Below are 15,178 nucleotides of genomic sequence, written 5' to 3'. Positions count from 1 at the left end.
CTGGGACAGTGGAAGGTGTCCCGTGGCATGAGGGGGGAACTGGATGAGTTTTTAGGTCCCTTCCAACCCAAGCCGTGCTGTGATTCCGTGAGCGGACATTTCACACCAGCGCTCGCTTGGAGACTCATTCTCGGCCGGGATGAAGAAACCCAGAACAGAACAAATCGCTCATGCAATGCAGATTCTTTATTGCGGATGAAAAAGGTCACAGGCAGCGCCAGCGAGAGACGAAGCAGCGCAGCCACAACGAGCTGGAAACCCAAAAAATGCGGAGGCAGCAGCGAGGCGCCGGCCAGGGCGGCAGCGCAGAGATCGGCCCGTGCCAGGGCGGGCTGGGGGCTCGGAGCTGGGCACAGCGGGGCAGAGCCGGGGCCCAGGGGCAGCACAGAGGGGGCAGCTCCGGGAGGCAGCGCTGGGGAGCCCCGAGGCGGCGGGCGACGCTCGGCACGGTCACCCTGGCAGGTGGCAGCGAGCCCGCAGCTCCCGGGGCCGCGGGGCCAGCGCTGGCCGGCGGCTGCAGCTTCATCGTGCCCCGGGCGGCACAACCCGGCACGGGCTGCCCCTGGAGCCGCGGGCAGAGGCAGCGCCGAGCCCCAGCGGGCTTTGGGCTTTAGCAGGGCCCGCAGGAGCCCCCGAAGGACCTGGAGCTGCGGCCACAGCCCCCAAAGCCTCCATAGCCCCCAAATCCCCCGAAGGCACCGTAGCCACCGTAGCCCCCAGAGCCGCCGAAGCCACCACGGCCTCCAAAGGAGCCACCGGAGCCGGCTCCCACGTAGGGAGCTCCTGCCGAGCCCACGGCGCTCTGCTGCGGGAAGGAGCTGAGGATGGGCCCGGGGAAGGTGACCACCGAGGCCGGCGGCTGGATCACCACCGTGGAGTCCGGGCACTGCCGCACGCAGGGCTCGTTGCAGGTGTCAGCCAGAGGGGCCGGGGTGGCCACTCCGCAGCTGGGGACGCACAGGCTGGAGCAGGACATCGTTTGGATCGGCACGAGAAGCTGCAAGACAAGGCAGAGCCACGGGCTCATCCCAAATCCCAAATCCTCTCTCCCTCCTGCAGCCCCTGTCCCATCTGGATCATCTCAGGCGTTCCCAGTAAAACCCCTGGCACAGCTGGAGCGGCTCCTGGAATCCCCCGCTGCCCTCGCCATCCCCGGCTCTTGCCCGCCCGTGGGATTGAAGGAAATCTCCCACGTCCCCATCACCAGGCTCGCAGAGGACCGGAGCCCACGGGGATCACCCCAACCATCCTCACTGTGCCCTGGGACAGCTGCTGGAGCAAAGATCCCTCGGGAAATCCAGAGATTCCCTGGGAAAGGCGCAGGGGGAAGGAAGAGAGGATGGAGGGAAGAGTCGGACTCACCACAAGGCTGAAGGAGTAGAGTAGAGAGGAGGGAGCTGGATGGAGCCCTGTGCAGAGCTCGGCCCTTTTATACAGCCCGGAGTGCCCGGGGCACCGGCCAGGGGTGGTGACGGAGCCCCAGCTGACCATGGAATCAAGCGGACAAACCTCATGACACAACCGTGGGGTGATTAAATCCATCCTAATTGGGGCTAGGGGCTAGGAAAGATGCCCTGGAGAGCCACCACGCTCTGGGAGGGTCAGCCCGTGAGCAATCGCTGCGTGAATGATCATTTGTTGTACTCAGAGCCCCAATAAACCCCGACGTGTCCCTAATCCCCCGCTTTGCTTATGCACGAGAGTTTTGGGCATCACTCAGGAGCGCTTTGAAATAAATGCTGCGCACAGCCAGCACATTTGTCATTAATCCCTTTTTACGGGCTGCTAAATAGGGACGCCGGGAGGAAGAAGCCATCCCACCCACTCCGGGCACATCCCAAACGCCAAACGTGGCAGGGGAGGTCACGGGAGTGAAGAGTCACAGAGAGGGTCGGGATGGAAGGGACCGAGGGGGGACATCAGGACCGAGTCATGAGCAGAGGGTCAGGGTCAGGAACACCAACAGAGGGGACAGGGACATCAGCAGAGGAACGGGAACATCAGCAGAGGGTCAGGGTCATCAAAACGGAGTCAGGGACATCAGCACAGGAACAGGGACATCAGCCCCGGGTCATGAGCACAGTCAGGGTCATCAGCCCTGGGTCATCTGGAGAGGGTCAGGGACATCAGCACAAAATCAGGGACATGAGCACAGGGACAGGGACATCAGCAGAGGGTCAGGGACATCAGCCTGGGGTCATCAAGCCCGGGTGATCATCAGAGGGACAGGGACATCAGCAGGGCAGCAGAGACATCAGCCCTGGGACACCAGCACAGGGTCAGGGACATCAGCCCCAGTGTCCTGCCCGGGCGGGCTCACCACGCACGGCACGGGGCTGGGCACAAAGGGACAATCCCCGAGGGATTTTTGTGCCGCGGGAGGATTTGTAAAGTCCCCGATTGACCCAAAAAGGAGAGGAGATGGATCTCAATCAGAGGAAATTTCAATCTGGCACGGGTGTGAGGGGGACACGGGAGGGACCAGGAATTGGATAAACGAGGACAGAGAGGAGCAGGAGGGCAGAGAATGGAGAAAATCCTCAGCTCCTGCAGCCCCGGGGCTGCGAGCTGGGCCCTGGGCGAGCCCTCCTGCAGGGCCTGCATTGCCCAGCTGGCCCCCAGCGCTGGCCCAGGGGGTGTTGGCCGAGCCCCCCCAGAGCCAGGCCGGCCCCAGGCCGGGCCCAGCTGGGCACTGCTGCTCACGGGCACGGCCGGGCTGGGCTCAGGGTGGCGGGGCTGGGCACAGCCGCATCCCAAAGGATGCTCGCGATTCTTTGTGAGCAAAGTGAGGGATTAGAGCCAGAGCGGGGATTATTGGGACTGCGAGCTCAGCTCCGGCAGCGCCGTGTCTGTCATGGAATTAAGGATGAGCCACCACTGGCCCTGCCAGCTCCTCTCTCCTGTCCGTGCATTTCACACCAATGTTCACAATGGGGGATGACAGAATTTTCCTGCGTCCCTTCACTTTACGAAGCATTGCTAATTATCGGGGGGGTTCTGCCCCCACTCCCTGGACACTGCCCCAGGCTCTCGGGGCTGTATAAAAGAGCCGAGCTCCTTGCAGAGCTCCATCCACACTCCTCCACTTCACTCCTCTCCTCACCCAGGTGAGTGCAGCTCTCCAAAGGCTCTCGTGGATCTCTCTCTGCCTCTCTCCACACAACTCCTCGCTCACCCTTTGCCTCTTGTCTCCCGCCGTGTTTTGCAGAAGCCTTCACCTGTCTCAAGGATGTCCTGCTGTGTCCCCAGCTGCGGAGTGGCCACCCCGGCCCCTCTGGCTGACTCCAGCAACGAGCCCTGCGTGCGGCAGTGCCCGGACTCCACGGTGGTGATCCAGCCGCCGGCCACGGTGGTCACCTTCCCCGGGCCCATCCTCAGCTCCTTCCCGCAGCAGAGCGCCGTGGGCTCGGCAGGAGCTCCCTACGTCGGGGGCGGCCTCGGCGGCTCCTCCGGACGCCGTGGGGGCTCCGGTGGCTTTGGAGGTTTTGGGGGTTATGGAGGCTTTGGCGGTTTTGGGGGTTATGGGGGCAGCTGCGGCGTCTCCAGAGGCTGCGGACCCTGCTGAGCCCCAGCCCCAGTGCGACCCCAGCCCCAGCAGAGCTCCAGCACCGCCCCCGGCACATCCCCGCACGTCCCCGCCTGAAGGAAGGAAATCCCTCGGGCCCCGCCGCCCGCCGGGGCTGCTCCGGCCCGTGCCCGCCCGGGGCCCCGCTCTGCCCCGCTCCTGCCCCGCTCGGAGCCCCGCACGGCAATAAAAGCTGGCTTGCATTGCAATCTTCACCTGCTCTCGTCTGCTCTCTGCTCCACACCCCGAACCCGAGACCCACAGGGTTCCGGGGGAGGGTTCCGGGAGGGTTCTGGGGGGGTTCCGGGAGGTTCCGTGGGGGTTCTGGGTGGATCCGGGCAGCCCCGCTGGGACAAGGCTCAGGACAAGCCCTGGGAGCTGCCAGGACTCCTCGTGCCCGTCCTTGGCCACCGCAGCCCGTGCAGCAGAGTCCCCCCGGCCGGACCCTGCTCAGCTCCTGCCTCGGAGCCTCTCCCCCTGGCCCTGGCCGCCTCCTGCCCACCCTGGGCTCCTGCTCTGCTCCCCACCAGAGCCCCGGGCCCCAGGGCCAGCTCCCTTCGCCCTCGGCCCATTCCCCAGGGGCTGCCTGGAGCCGCGGGGATTGGGGGGCGAGGGGAGTCCCCCCCAAGGGACCTGGCCCAGCTCGGGAGGGCAGAGGGAGAAGAGTCCCCAGCACTGCCCGCACTCCTCGCCCCGCGGCCCTCACTCGTTCCTGCAGCCTGGCTCCCCCTCCTGCCCCCGCTTCTCCCGGGCATTCCGCGGCTCCTCGGAGCGCTGCTGGCCCCGCCTCGTCCCCAGCGCTGGGGCAGAAACCATTCCTGGGGTCCCCGGTGTCATCCAAACCTTCCTGGCATCCCCGATGTCACCCAGCCCTTCCTGGGATTCCCGGTGTCACCTAACCCATCCTGGGATTCCCGGTGTCACCCAAACCTTCCTGGGGTCCCCGATGTCACCCAACCCTTCCTGGGATCCCCGGTGTCCCCAGCCCTCCCCTGGGACTCGTTTCTGCCCAGCACTGGCACCAGAGCTTCCCACAGCCCCGTGCTCCAGGACACAGCGTGCTGCCCCTTGGCTGCCCCTGCTCACACTGAATTACACCGCCAAAAACAAAATATTGGTTCATATATTGGATATATTGGAATATTGGATACAGCGGAACTATTGCCATAACATGAATAGAACATGAAATAAAATTGTCTAAAATTGATCGATATTGAATTAAAAACCAATACGGAATCCCGAACCCAGGGAGGTTTTGGTGTTCATTTGATCTCTGGAAAGAATTTTCTGACGAATCCATAGACAAAGGAAGGGACCTCAGGGGATGGGAACTCCAAGCTCCTGCTCCAAGAGCTTTGTGCTCCAAGGGACCGAACCCTGCGCTCATTCCATGGCCTGGAGAGGACACGGGGCAATTCCCGCTGGGGGCGATCTCCTCCCTGGCCTGTAGCCACCAGCTCCAGCTGGCCAGCCCGGGTAAGCCGGGCCGTGAGCGGTGATCGCTGCCATTCCCTGCAGCCTGCAATGTGCCCGAGCAGCGCCGGCCCAGCCCGGGAGGTGATGTCGGCTTCGCTGCCGGCGCTGAGCATTGGGAAGAGTTTCTGCAGGAGCCTCGTGGCCCTTGGCCATGGGCAGCCCGGCTCTGGGGATGTCCCGCGGGGCCCGTGCTGGCACAGCAGGGCAAGCCGGGCGGGATGTGCTGCCCAGAGGCAGCGGGCTCTGCCATCCTGGGCTGGAACACACGGAGCCAGCCGTGCCCCGGCTCCGGGGACACTGCCCGGGCCGGCCCAGAGCCCGGCACACACCAGCAGATCGGGGCAGCCGGGAAAAGGGAGGGTGAAGGAAACCCACGAGTCAACATTGCAATGCAAGACAGCTTTTATTGCAGGGGGAGGGCGGGAGGGGCTTGGCAGAAGAGCGGGGCCACGGCCAAGGGCTTCCCTTGGCTCTCGTGGCCCCGGGCGAGCAGGAGCAGCAGCCGCGGGCGAGTCTCCGGTCCCGGGGCACCAGGAGCGCCGTGGGGAGGCTCAGGAGGGGCAGGGACGAGGCTGAGGCGGCTCCCGAGCCGGCACGAGGCTCCCAAGGAGGGGAGCCCGGCCGTGCCCGAGGGCTTTTCGTGCACAGAGCGTCGGGTCGGGATGTGCCGGGGTTTCTCCTGGAGCTCTCTTTGGTCGGAGGCCGCGCTCGGGATGGGGCTTAGCAGGGCCCGCAGTTGCCATTCAGGTACCGGTGGCCACTGCTCCAGCCTCCGTAGCCACAGCTCCCGTAGCCCCCAAAACCTCCATAGCCCCCAAATCCCCCGAAGCCTCCACGGCCTCCGTAGCCCCAACCCCCATAGCCCCCACGGCTTCCATAGCCCCAACCCCCAAAGCCACCATATCCTCCATAGCCCCAACCCCCGTAGCCACCACGGCCTCCAAAGGAGCCACCGGAGCCGGCTCCCACGTAGGGAGCTCCTGCCGAGCCCACGGCGCTCTGCTGCGGGAAGGAGCTGAGGATGGGCCCGGGGAAGGTGACCACCGAGGCCGGCGGCTGGATCACCACCGTGGAGTCCGGGCACTGCCGCACGCAGGGCTCGTTGCAGGTGTCAGCCAGAGGGGCCGGGGTGGCCACTCCGCAGCTGGGGACGCACAGGCTGGAGCAGGACATCGTTTGGATCAGGAGGGAAAGCTGCAAGACAAGGCAGAGCCACGGACTCATCTCAAATTCTCTCTCCAACCTGCAGCTCCTGTCCCATCTGGATCATCTCAGGCGCTCTGAATGCGGCCCCATCCCGTGGAAATGCTCCGATCTCTCGCTTCCCTTGCCATCCCCAGGTCTTGCTTTCCCACAGGAGTGAAGGAAACTTTGACATCCTCCAGCTTCCAAAAGCCCTCAGCCCGTCCGTGAAACAAAACCCTCCTAAGTGCACTAGGAGAGCAAGAGGAGAGCACAGGCAAAACCTCCTGGAGACAGCAAAGATTCCTTGAGAAAGCCCCAAAGACTCCTTGAGAAAATCCCAAAGATTCTTTGAGAAAATCCCAAAGATTCCTTGAGAAAGCCACGGGAGGAGAAGGAAAGAGGAGAGAAGGCTTGGACTTACCAAGGTGATAAGGCGAGTCAAGCTGTGGAAGATGGATAGAGCTCTGTGAAACCTCTGGGTCTTTTATACATCTCCCAAAGAGCCTGGGGGCATCAGGAAAGGGAGCGGTGGCTAAAAAACACCTAATTAGGAATTCGAGCTGACAAGCTTCATCAGAGAGATAATGTTGCAATAAAATTATACACCTCAACATCAGGGAGATTGGTGTGGAAACGTGTCCGGGACCATGGGAGGGCCAGAGGTGGCTCATCATTAAATTCCATGACAGACACGGCGCTGCCGGAGCTGAGCTCGCAGCCCCAATAATCCCCGCTCTGGCTCTAATCCCTCACTTTGCTTACAAAGAATCGCGAGCATCCTTTGGGATGCGGCTGTGCCCAGCCCCGCCACCCTGAGCCCAGCCCGGCCGTGCCCGTGAGCAGCAGTGCCCAGCTGGGCCCGGCCTGGGGCCGGCCTGGCTCTGGGGGGGCTCGGCCAACACCCCCTGGGCCAGCGCTGGGGGCCAGCTGGGCAATGCAGGCCCTGCAGGAGGGCTCGCCCAGGGCCCAGCTCGCAGCCCCGGGGCTGCAGGAGCCGCAGGGACCCGGCCCCGCTGCTGCCCTGCTGCTCCTCCCGTGCTGGCCCCTGTGGCCCTGCTGGCCCGGCCGCTCTCGCCCTTCCCTGGCCCCTGGGGCTTGGCCACCACCGGGGTCTGTCCCCTCTGCTCTTTGTGGGGGGAAACGGGGACGTGGAACCGCCAAAATCCTACAGAACCCTCGAGGGGGGCGATGCACACACGTGTCAGGGCACCCCAAAACCTTGGGCTGAGCATCTTCTGCTGGCCCTGGCAGCCGGGGGGATTTGGGAGCCACCCCGAGAGCGGCTCCTGCTCCTGCCCAAGCTGCCGCTGCCTCTGTTTACCAGCCCGTAAAAGGCAGCTAATGACAGGGGGGGACGGCTGGGGCAGCGCTTCAAAGAGCTGCTGCAAGATGCCTGGAATTGTTCTCGGTAAGCAAAGTGAGGGATTAGGGCCAGAGCGGGGTTTATTGGGGCTGCGAGCTCAGCTCCGGCAGCGCCGTGTCTGTCATGGAATTTAATGATGAGCCACGGTTGTCCCTCCCATCACCTCCTCCTGGTCCAGGGCACGTTTTCACACCTGTGTCCCCGGTGAGGGGATGCCATGGAATTATCTTGCGACATTATCTCTCTGATGAAGCTTGTCAGCGTAAATTCCTAATTACTTGTTTTGGATTTTTTTTTTTTTTGACAACACCCAATTTCCTGAAGCCCGAGGCTCTCTGGGCTGTATAAAAGAGCCGAGCTCCTTCCAGATCTCCATCCACACTCCTCCACTTCACTCCTCTCCTCACCCAGGTGAGTGCAGCTCTCCAAAGGCTCTTGTGGATCTCTCTCTGTCTCCTTCCATGCGATTCCTTCCTCACACCTTTCCTTCTCCCTGGGGATGTTTTCCAGAATCCTTCATCTGTCTCAAGGATGTCCTGCTCCAGCCTGTGCGTCCCCAGCTGCGGAGTGGCCACCCCGGCCCCTCTGGCTGACACCTGCAACGAGCCCTGCGTGCGGCAGTGCCCGGACTCCACGGTGGTGATCCAGCCGCCGGCCTCGGTGGTCACCTTCCCCGGGCCCATCCTCAGCTCCTTCCCGCAGCAGAGCGCCGTGGGCTCGGCAGGAGCTCCCTACGTGGGAGCCGGCTCCGGTGGCTCCTTTGGAGGCCGTGGTGGCTACGGGGGTTGGGGCTATGGAGGATATGGTGGCTTTGGGGGTTATGGAGGTTTTGGAGGCCGTGGGGGCTATGGGGGTTGGGGCTACGGAGGCTATGGAGGCTACGGTGGCTACGGGAGCTGTGGCTACGGAGGCTGGAGCAGTGGCCACCGGTACCTGAATGGCAACTGCGGGCCCTGCTAAGCCCCATCCCGAGCGCGGCCTCCGACCAAAGAGAGCTCCAGGAGAAACCCCGGCACATCCCGACCCGACGCTCTGTGCACGAAAAGCCCTCGGGCACGGCCGGGCTCCTCTCCTTGGGAGCCTCGTGCCGGCTCGGGAGCCGCCTCAGCCTCGTCCCTGCCCCTCCTGAGCCTCCCCACGGCGCTCCTGGTGCCCCGGGACCGGAGACTCGCCCGCGGCTGCTGCTCCTGCTCGCCCGGGGCCACGAGAGCCAAGGGAAGCCCTTGGCCGTGGCCCCGCTCTTCTGCCAAGCCCCTCCCGCCCTCCCCCTGCAATAAAAGCTGTCTTGCATTGCAATGTTGACTCGTGGGTTTCCTTCATCCTCCCCTTTTCCCGGCTGCCCCGATCTGCTGGTGTGTGCCGGGCTCTGGGCCGGCCCGGGCAGTGTCCCCGGAGCCGGGGCACGGCTGGCTCCGTGTGTTCCAGCCCAGGATGGCAGAGCCCGCTGCCTCTGGGCAGCACATCCCGCCCGGCTTGCCCTGCTGTGCCAGCACGGGCCCCGCGGGACATCCCCAGAGCCGGGCTGCCCATGGCCAAGGGCCACGAGGCTCCTGCAGAAACTCTTCCCAATGCTCAGCGCCGGCAGCGAAGCCGACATCACCTCCCGGGCTGGGCCGGCGCTGCTCGGGCACATTGCAGGCTGCAGGGAATGGCAGCGATCACCGCTCACGGCCCGGCTTACCCGGGCTGGCCAGCTGGAGCTGGTGGCTACAGGCCAGGGAGGAGATCGCCCCCAGCGGGAATTGCCCCGTGTCCTCTCCAGGCCATGGAATGAGCGCGGGGTTCGGTCCCATGGAGCACAAAGCTCTTGGAGCAGGAGTTTGGAGTTCCCATCCCCTGAGGTCCCTTCCTTTGTCTATGGATTCGTCTGGAAATTCCTTCCAGAGATCAAATGAACACCAAAACCTCCCTGGGTTTGGGATTCCGTATTGGTTTTTAATTCAATATCGATCAGTTTTAGACAATTTTGTTTCATGTTCTATTCATGTTATGGCAATGGTTCCGCTGTATCCAATATTCCAATATATCCAATATATGAACCAATATTTTGTTTTTGGCGGTGTAATTCAGTGTGAGCAGGGGCAGCCAAGGGGCAGCACGCTGTGTCCCGGAGCACGGGGCTGTGGGAAGCTCTGCTGCCAGTGCTGGGCAGAAACGAGTCCCAGGGGAGGGCTGGGGACACCGGGGACCCCAGGAAGGGCTGGGTGACACCGGGGACCCCAGGAAGGGCTGGGTGACACCGGGGATTCAAGGAAAGCTTGCGGACACCGGAGACCTCAGGGAGGTTTGGGTAACACTGGAGATCCCAGGAAGGGCTGGGTGACACCGGGGACCCCAGGAAGGGCCGGGTGACATCGGGGATCCCAGGAAGGTTTGGGTGACACCGAGAATCCCATGAAGGTTTGGGTGACATCGGGAGTCCCAGGAAGGTTTGGGTGAAACCGGGAATCCCAGGAAGGTTTGGGTGACACCGGGGAGCCCAGGAATGGTTTCTGCCCCAGCGCTGGGCACGAGGCGGGGCCAGCAGCGCTCCGAGGAGCCGCGGAATGCCCGGGAGAAGCGGGGGCAGGAGGGGGAGCCAGGCTGCAGGAACGAGTGAGGGCCGCGGGGCGAGGAGTGCGGGCAGTGCTGGGGACTCTTCTCCCTCTGCCCTCCCGAGCCAGCGCCTCCCCAGAGTCCCCGAGCTGGGCCAGGTCCCTTGGGGGGGACTCCCCTCGCCCCCCAATCGCCGCGGCTCCAGGCACCCCCTGGGAATGGGCCGAGGGCGAAGGGAGCTGGCCCTGGGGCCCGGGGCTCTGGTGGGGAGCAGAGCAGGAGCCCAGGGTGGGCAGGAGGCGGCCAGGGCCAGGGGGAGAGGCTCCGAGGCAGGAGCTGAGCAGGGTCCGGCCGGGGGGACTCTGCTGCACGGGCTGCGGTGGCCAAGGACGGGCACGAGGAGTCCTGGCAGCTCCCAGGGCTTGTCCTGAGCCTTGTCCCAGCGGGGCTGCCCGGATCCACCCAGAACCCCCACGGAACCTCCCGGAACCCCCCCAGAACCCTCCCGGAACCCTCCCCGGAACCCTGTGGGTCTCGGGTTCGGGGTGTGGAGCAGAGAGCAGACGAGAGCAGGTGAAGATTGCAATGCAAGCCAGCTTTTATTGCCGTGCGGGGCTCCGAGCGGGGCAGGAGCGGGGCAGAGCGGGGCCCCGGGCGGGCACGGGCCGGAGCAGCCCCGGCGGGCGGCGGGGCCCGAGGGATTTCCTTCCTTCAGGCGGGGACGTGCGGGGATGTGCCGGGGGCGGTGCTGGAGCTCTGCTGGGGCTGGGGTCGCACTGGGGCTGGGGCTCAGCAGGGTCCGCAGCCTCTGGAGACGCCGCAGCTGCCCCCATAACCCCCAAAACCGCCAAAGCCTCCATAACCCCCAAAACCTCCAAAGCCACCGGAGCCCCCACGGCGTCCGGAGGAGCCGCCGAGGCCGCCCCCGACGTAGGGAGCTCCTGCCGAGCCCACGGCGCTCTGCTGCGGGAAGGAGCTGAGGATGGGCCCGGGGAAGGTGACCACCGTGGCCGGCGGCTGGATCACCACCGTGGAGTCCGGGCACTGCCGCACGCAGGGCTCGTTGCTGGAGTCAGCCAGAGGGGCCGGGGTGGCCACTCCGCAGCTGGGGACACAGCAGGACATCCTTGAGACAGGTGAAGGCTTCTGCAAAACACGGCGGGAGACAAGAGGCAAAGGGTGAGCGAGGAGTTGTGTGGAGAGAGGCAGAGAGAGATCCACGAGAGCCTTTGGAGAGCTGCACTCACCTGGGTGAGGAGAGGAGTGAAGTGGAGGAGTGTGGATGGAGCTCTGCAAGGAGCTCGGCTCTTTTATACAGCCCCGAGAGCCTGGGGCAGTGTCCAGGGAGTGGGGGCAGAACCCCCCCGATAATTAGCAATGCTTCGTAAATTGAAGGGACGCAGGAAAATTCTGTCATCCCCCATTGTGAACATTGGTGTGAAATGCACGGACAGGAGAGAGGAGCTGGCAGGGCCTGAGGTGGCTCATCCTTAATTCCATGACAGACACGGCGCTGCCGGAGCTGAGCTCGCAGCCCCAATAATCCCCGCTCTGGCCCTAATCCCTCACTTTGCTTACCGAGAACAATTCCAGGCATCTTGCAGCAGCTCTTTGAAGCGCTGCCCCAGCCGTCCCCCCTGTCATTAGCTGCCTTTTACGGGCTGGTAAACAGAGGCAGCGGCAGCTTGGGCAGGAGCAGGAGCCGCTCTCGGGGTGGCTCCCAAATCCCCCCGGCTGCCAGGGCCAGCAGAAGATGCTCAGCCCAAGGTTTTGGGGTGCCCTGACACGTGTGTGCATCGCCCCCCTCGAGGGTTCTGCAGGATTTTGGCGGTTCCACGTCCCCGTTTCCCCCCCACAAAGAGCAGAGGGGACAGACCCCGGTGGTGGCCAAGCCCCAGGGGCCAGGGAAGGGCGAGAGCGGCCGGGCCAGCAGGGCCACAGGGGCCAGCACGGGAGGAGCAGCAGGGCAGCAGCGGGGCCGGGTCCCTGCGGCTCCCGCAGCCCCGGGGCTGCGAGCTGGGCCCTGGGCGAGCCCTCCTGCAGGGCCTGCATTGCCCAGCTGGCCCCCAGCGCTGGCCCAGGGGGTGTTGGCCGAGCCCCCCCAGAGCCAGGCCGGCCCCAGGCCGGGCCCAGCTGGGCACTGCTGCTCACGGGCACGGCCGGGCTGGGCTCAGGGTGGCGGGGCTGGGCACAGCCGCATCCCAAAGGATGCTCGCCATTCTTTGTGAGCAAAGTGAGGGATTAGAGCCAGAGCGGGGATTATTGGGACTGCGAGCTCAGCTCCGGCAGCGCCGTGTCTGTCATGGAATTAATGATGAGCCACCTCTGGCCCTCCCATTGTCCAGGGCAAGTTTCTACACCAATATCGCCAATAAGGAAATGACAAAGATCTGTTCCCCATCATTACCTGTGTCATTTAACTTCAATTACGAATTACGGCGGCGTTTTCCCCCACCCCTGGCCGGTGCCCCGGGCACTCCGGGCTGTATAAAAGGGCCGAGCTCTGCACAGGGCTCCATCCAGCTCCCTCCTCTCTACTCTACTCCTTCAGCCTTGTGGTGAGTCCGAGCCTTCCCTCCATCCTCTCTTCCTTCCCCCGCGCCTTTCCCAGGGAATCTCTGGATTTCCCGAGGGATCTTTGCTCCAGCAGCTGTCCCAGGGCACAGTGAGGATGGTTGGGGTGATCCCCGTGGGCTCCGGTCCTCTGCGAGCCTGGTGATGGGGACGTGGGAGATTTCCTTCAATCCCACGGGCGGGCAAGAGCCGGGGATGGCGAGGGCAGCGGGGGATTCCAGGAGCCGCTCCAGCTGTGCCAGGGGTTTTACTGGGAGCGCCTGAGATGATCCAGATGGGACAGGGGCTGCAGGAGGGAGAGAGGATTTGGGATTTGGGATGAGCCCGTGGCTCTGCCTTGTCTTGCAGCTTCTCGTGCCGATCCAAACGATGTCCTGCTCCAGCCTGTGCGTCCCCAGCTGCGGAGTGGCCACCCCGGCCCCTCTGGCTGACACCTGCAACGAGCCCTGCGTGCGGCAGTGCCCGGACTCCACGGTGGTGATCCAGCCGCCGGCCTCGGTGGTCACCTTCCCCGGGCCCATCCTCAGCTCCTTCCCGCAGCAGAGCGCCGTGGGCTCGGCAGGAGCTCCCTACGTGGGAGCCGGCTCCGGTGGCTCCTTTGGAGGCCGTGGTGGCTTCGGCGGCTCTGGGGGCTACGGTGGCTACGGTGCCTTCGGGGGCTTTGGGGGCTACGGGGGCTTTGGGGGCTGTGGCCGCAGCTCCAGGTCCTTCGGGGGCTCCTGCGGGCCCTGCTAAAGCCCAAAGCCCGCTGGGGCTCGGCGCTGCCTCTGCCCGCGGCTCCAGGGGCAGCCCGTGCCGGGTTGTGCCGCCCGGGGCACGATGAAGCTGCAGCCGCCGGCCAGCGCTGGCCCCGCGGCCCCGGGAGCTGCGGGCTCGCTGCCACCTGCCAGGGTGACCGTGCCGAGCGTCGCCCGCCGCCTCGGGGCTCCCCAGCGCTGCCTCCCGGAGCTGCCCCCTCTGTGCTGCCCCTGGGCCCCGGCTCTGCCCCGCTGTGCCCAGCTCCGAGCCCCCAGCCCGCCCTGGCACGGGCCGATCTCTGCGCTGCCGCCCTGGCCGGCGCCTCGCTGCTGCCTCCGCATTTTTTGGGTTTCCAGCTCGTTGTGGCTGCGCTGCTTCGTCTCTCGCTGGCGCTGCCTGTGACCTTTTTCATCCGCAATAAAGAATCTGCATTGCATGAGCGATTTGTTCTGTTCTGGGTTTCTTCATCCCGGCCGAGAATGAGTCTCCAAGCGAGCGCTGGTGTGAAATGTCCGCTCACGGAATCACAGCACGGCTTGGGTTGGAAGGGACCTAAAAACTCATCCAGTTCCCCCCTCATGCCACGGGACACCTTCCACTGTCCCAGGCTGCTCCCAGCCCTGTCCAGCCTGGCCTTGGGGTCTTCCAGGGATGGGGAATGCATGGAATAACCCCTGCCAGAGCCTCCATACACTCCCAGGGAGGAATTTATCCCCAAAAATCCCCTCTGAACCCCCTCCCTGTCTGTCTGAACCCATTCCCCCTTGTCCTGGCCCTCCATCCCTTGGGAATTGTCTCTCCCCGTGTTCCTCAGCTAAAAACTCATCCAGTTCCCCCCTCATGCCATGGGACACCTTCCCCCATCCCAGGCTGCTCCCAGCCCTGTCCAGCCTGGCCTTGGGGTCTTCCAGGGATGGGGCAGCCCCAGCTCCTGTGGGAAATCCATCCCCACCGCCCCAGGGATGAATTTATCCCCAAAATCCCCTCAGGATTTTTGTGTTTCCAGGCCGTTGTTTTGTCCCTCACGCTGCCTGTGACCTTTTCCATCCACAATAACGAATCTGCCTTGCTGCAATCCCTGGGGTTTGGGGGTTTTTTTATGGGTTTGCTCCTCTGATTTTCCGTGGGAGATCCCAAAATCATCCAGGCTGGGAACATCTCCAAAATCCTTCTCCAATTTTTGACCGATCCCCTCCCAGCCCAGAGCTCTGATTGCCACGTCCTTGGACAATTCCAGGGCTGGAGAAACCTCCAGCCAATTTCCAAAAATTATTCGGAAAACAATTCCAAACTTCCCCGGCAGCCCCTTCCAGTCCTGACCACCCTCTCCAGGAAGAAATTCTTCCCCAGATGAAGCTCAAGACAAGGAATTTATCATGAATTAATAATTCATGGTGCAGAACAGAACTACTAAGAGCTCCAGCAGCTCAGACCCCTTCGAGTTCCACCTCACAAAAAATGGAAATTAGTCATTACCCCTATTCCAAGGCAACCGGGCTTGAAGGGAAAAATATCAATTAATTTATTTATTCCTTTCTGATCCTTCAACAAAAAGCTACAACGTCTCCACTTTTTTTTTTTTTTCAGAGTGGATAATTTTAGCAGTTCAAAGCACCTCGGAGACGCCCGTAACTGTTTTATTTATTTATAGGCTGTTATTAATCTATTTAAAGCTTAATTCTCTTTTCTGCTGCTTCATTATTGGAAAAGAGTCACTTCAAAGGTGCGAGTTGAGGCAGTTC

The 15,178-nt window shown here is 63.4% G+C and overlaps 4 protein-coding genes across 8 annotated transcripts; 2 read left to right on the top strand and 2 right to left on the bottom strand.

Annotated features, from left to right (window-relative positions):
- Window positions 1–610: 610 nt before the first annotated feature.
- On the bottom strand, window positions 611–976 carry LOC106863315 (claw keratin-like). The gene has a single exon (XM_014892733.2). The coding sequence runs from the start codon at window positions 974–976 to the stop codon at window positions 611–613; it is 366 nt and encodes a 121-aa protein (XP_014748219.2).
- Window positions 977–5,761: 4,785 nt separating this feature from the next.
- On the bottom strand, window positions 5,762–6,214 carry LOC148220784 (claw keratin-like). 3 transcript variants are annotated; one of them, XM_088181030.1, is made up of 2 exons: window positions 5,896–6,214; window positions 5,762–5,844 (listed from the first exon to the last, which is right to left on the bottom strand). In XM_088181030.1, the coding sequence occupies exons 1-2, from the start codon at window positions 6,212–6,214 to the stop codon at window positions 5,762–5,764; spliced, it is 402 nt and encodes a 133-aa protein (XP_088037156.1). The 3 variants fall into 3 exon arrangements, with proteins under 3 accessions (XP_088037156.1, XP_088037157.1, XP_088037155.1); XM_088181031.1 differs by having other exon boundaries at window positions 5,762–5,871; window positions 5,929–6,214; XM_088181029.1 differs by having other exon boundaries at window positions 5,762–6,214.
- Window positions 6,215–8,120: 1,906 nt separating this feature from the next.
- On the top strand, window positions 8,121–8,549 carry LOC148220783 (claw keratin-like). 3 transcript variants are annotated; one of them, XM_088181034.1, is made up of 2 exons: window positions 8,121–8,373; window positions 8,416–8,549. In XM_088181034.1, the coding sequence occupies exons 1-2, from the start codon at window positions 8,121–8,123 to the stop codon at window positions 8,547–8,549; spliced, it is 387 nt and encodes a 128-aa protein (XP_088037160.1). The 3 variants fall into 3 exon arrangements, with proteins under 3 accessions (XP_088037160.1, XP_088037159.1, XP_088037158.1); XM_088181033.1 differs by having other exon boundaries at window positions 8,121–8,415; window positions 8,458–8,549; XM_088181032.1 differs by having other exon boundaries at window positions 8,121–8,549.
- Window positions 8,550–13,067: 4,518 nt separating this feature from the next.
- LOC148220782 (claw keratin-like) lies at window positions 13,068–13,433 on the top strand. Its single transcript, XM_088180940.1, has one exon. It carries the CDS (start codon window positions 13,068–13,070, stop codon window positions 13,431–13,433), a length of 366 nt encoding a protein of 121 aa, XP_088037066.1.
- Window positions 13,434–15,178: the final 1,745 nt, after the last annotated feature.

Source organism: Sturnus vulgaris, chromosome 31 (genome assembly GCF_052056855.1).
Source record: "Sturnus vulgaris isolate bStuVul1 chromosome 31, bStuVul1.hap1, whole genome shotgun sequence".
Taxonomy (NCBI): Eukaryota; Metazoa; Chordata; class Aves; order Passeriformes; family Sturnidae; genus Sturnus; species Sturnus vulgaris.
This window is presented reverse-complemented; position numbering and strand designations above follow the sequence as displayed.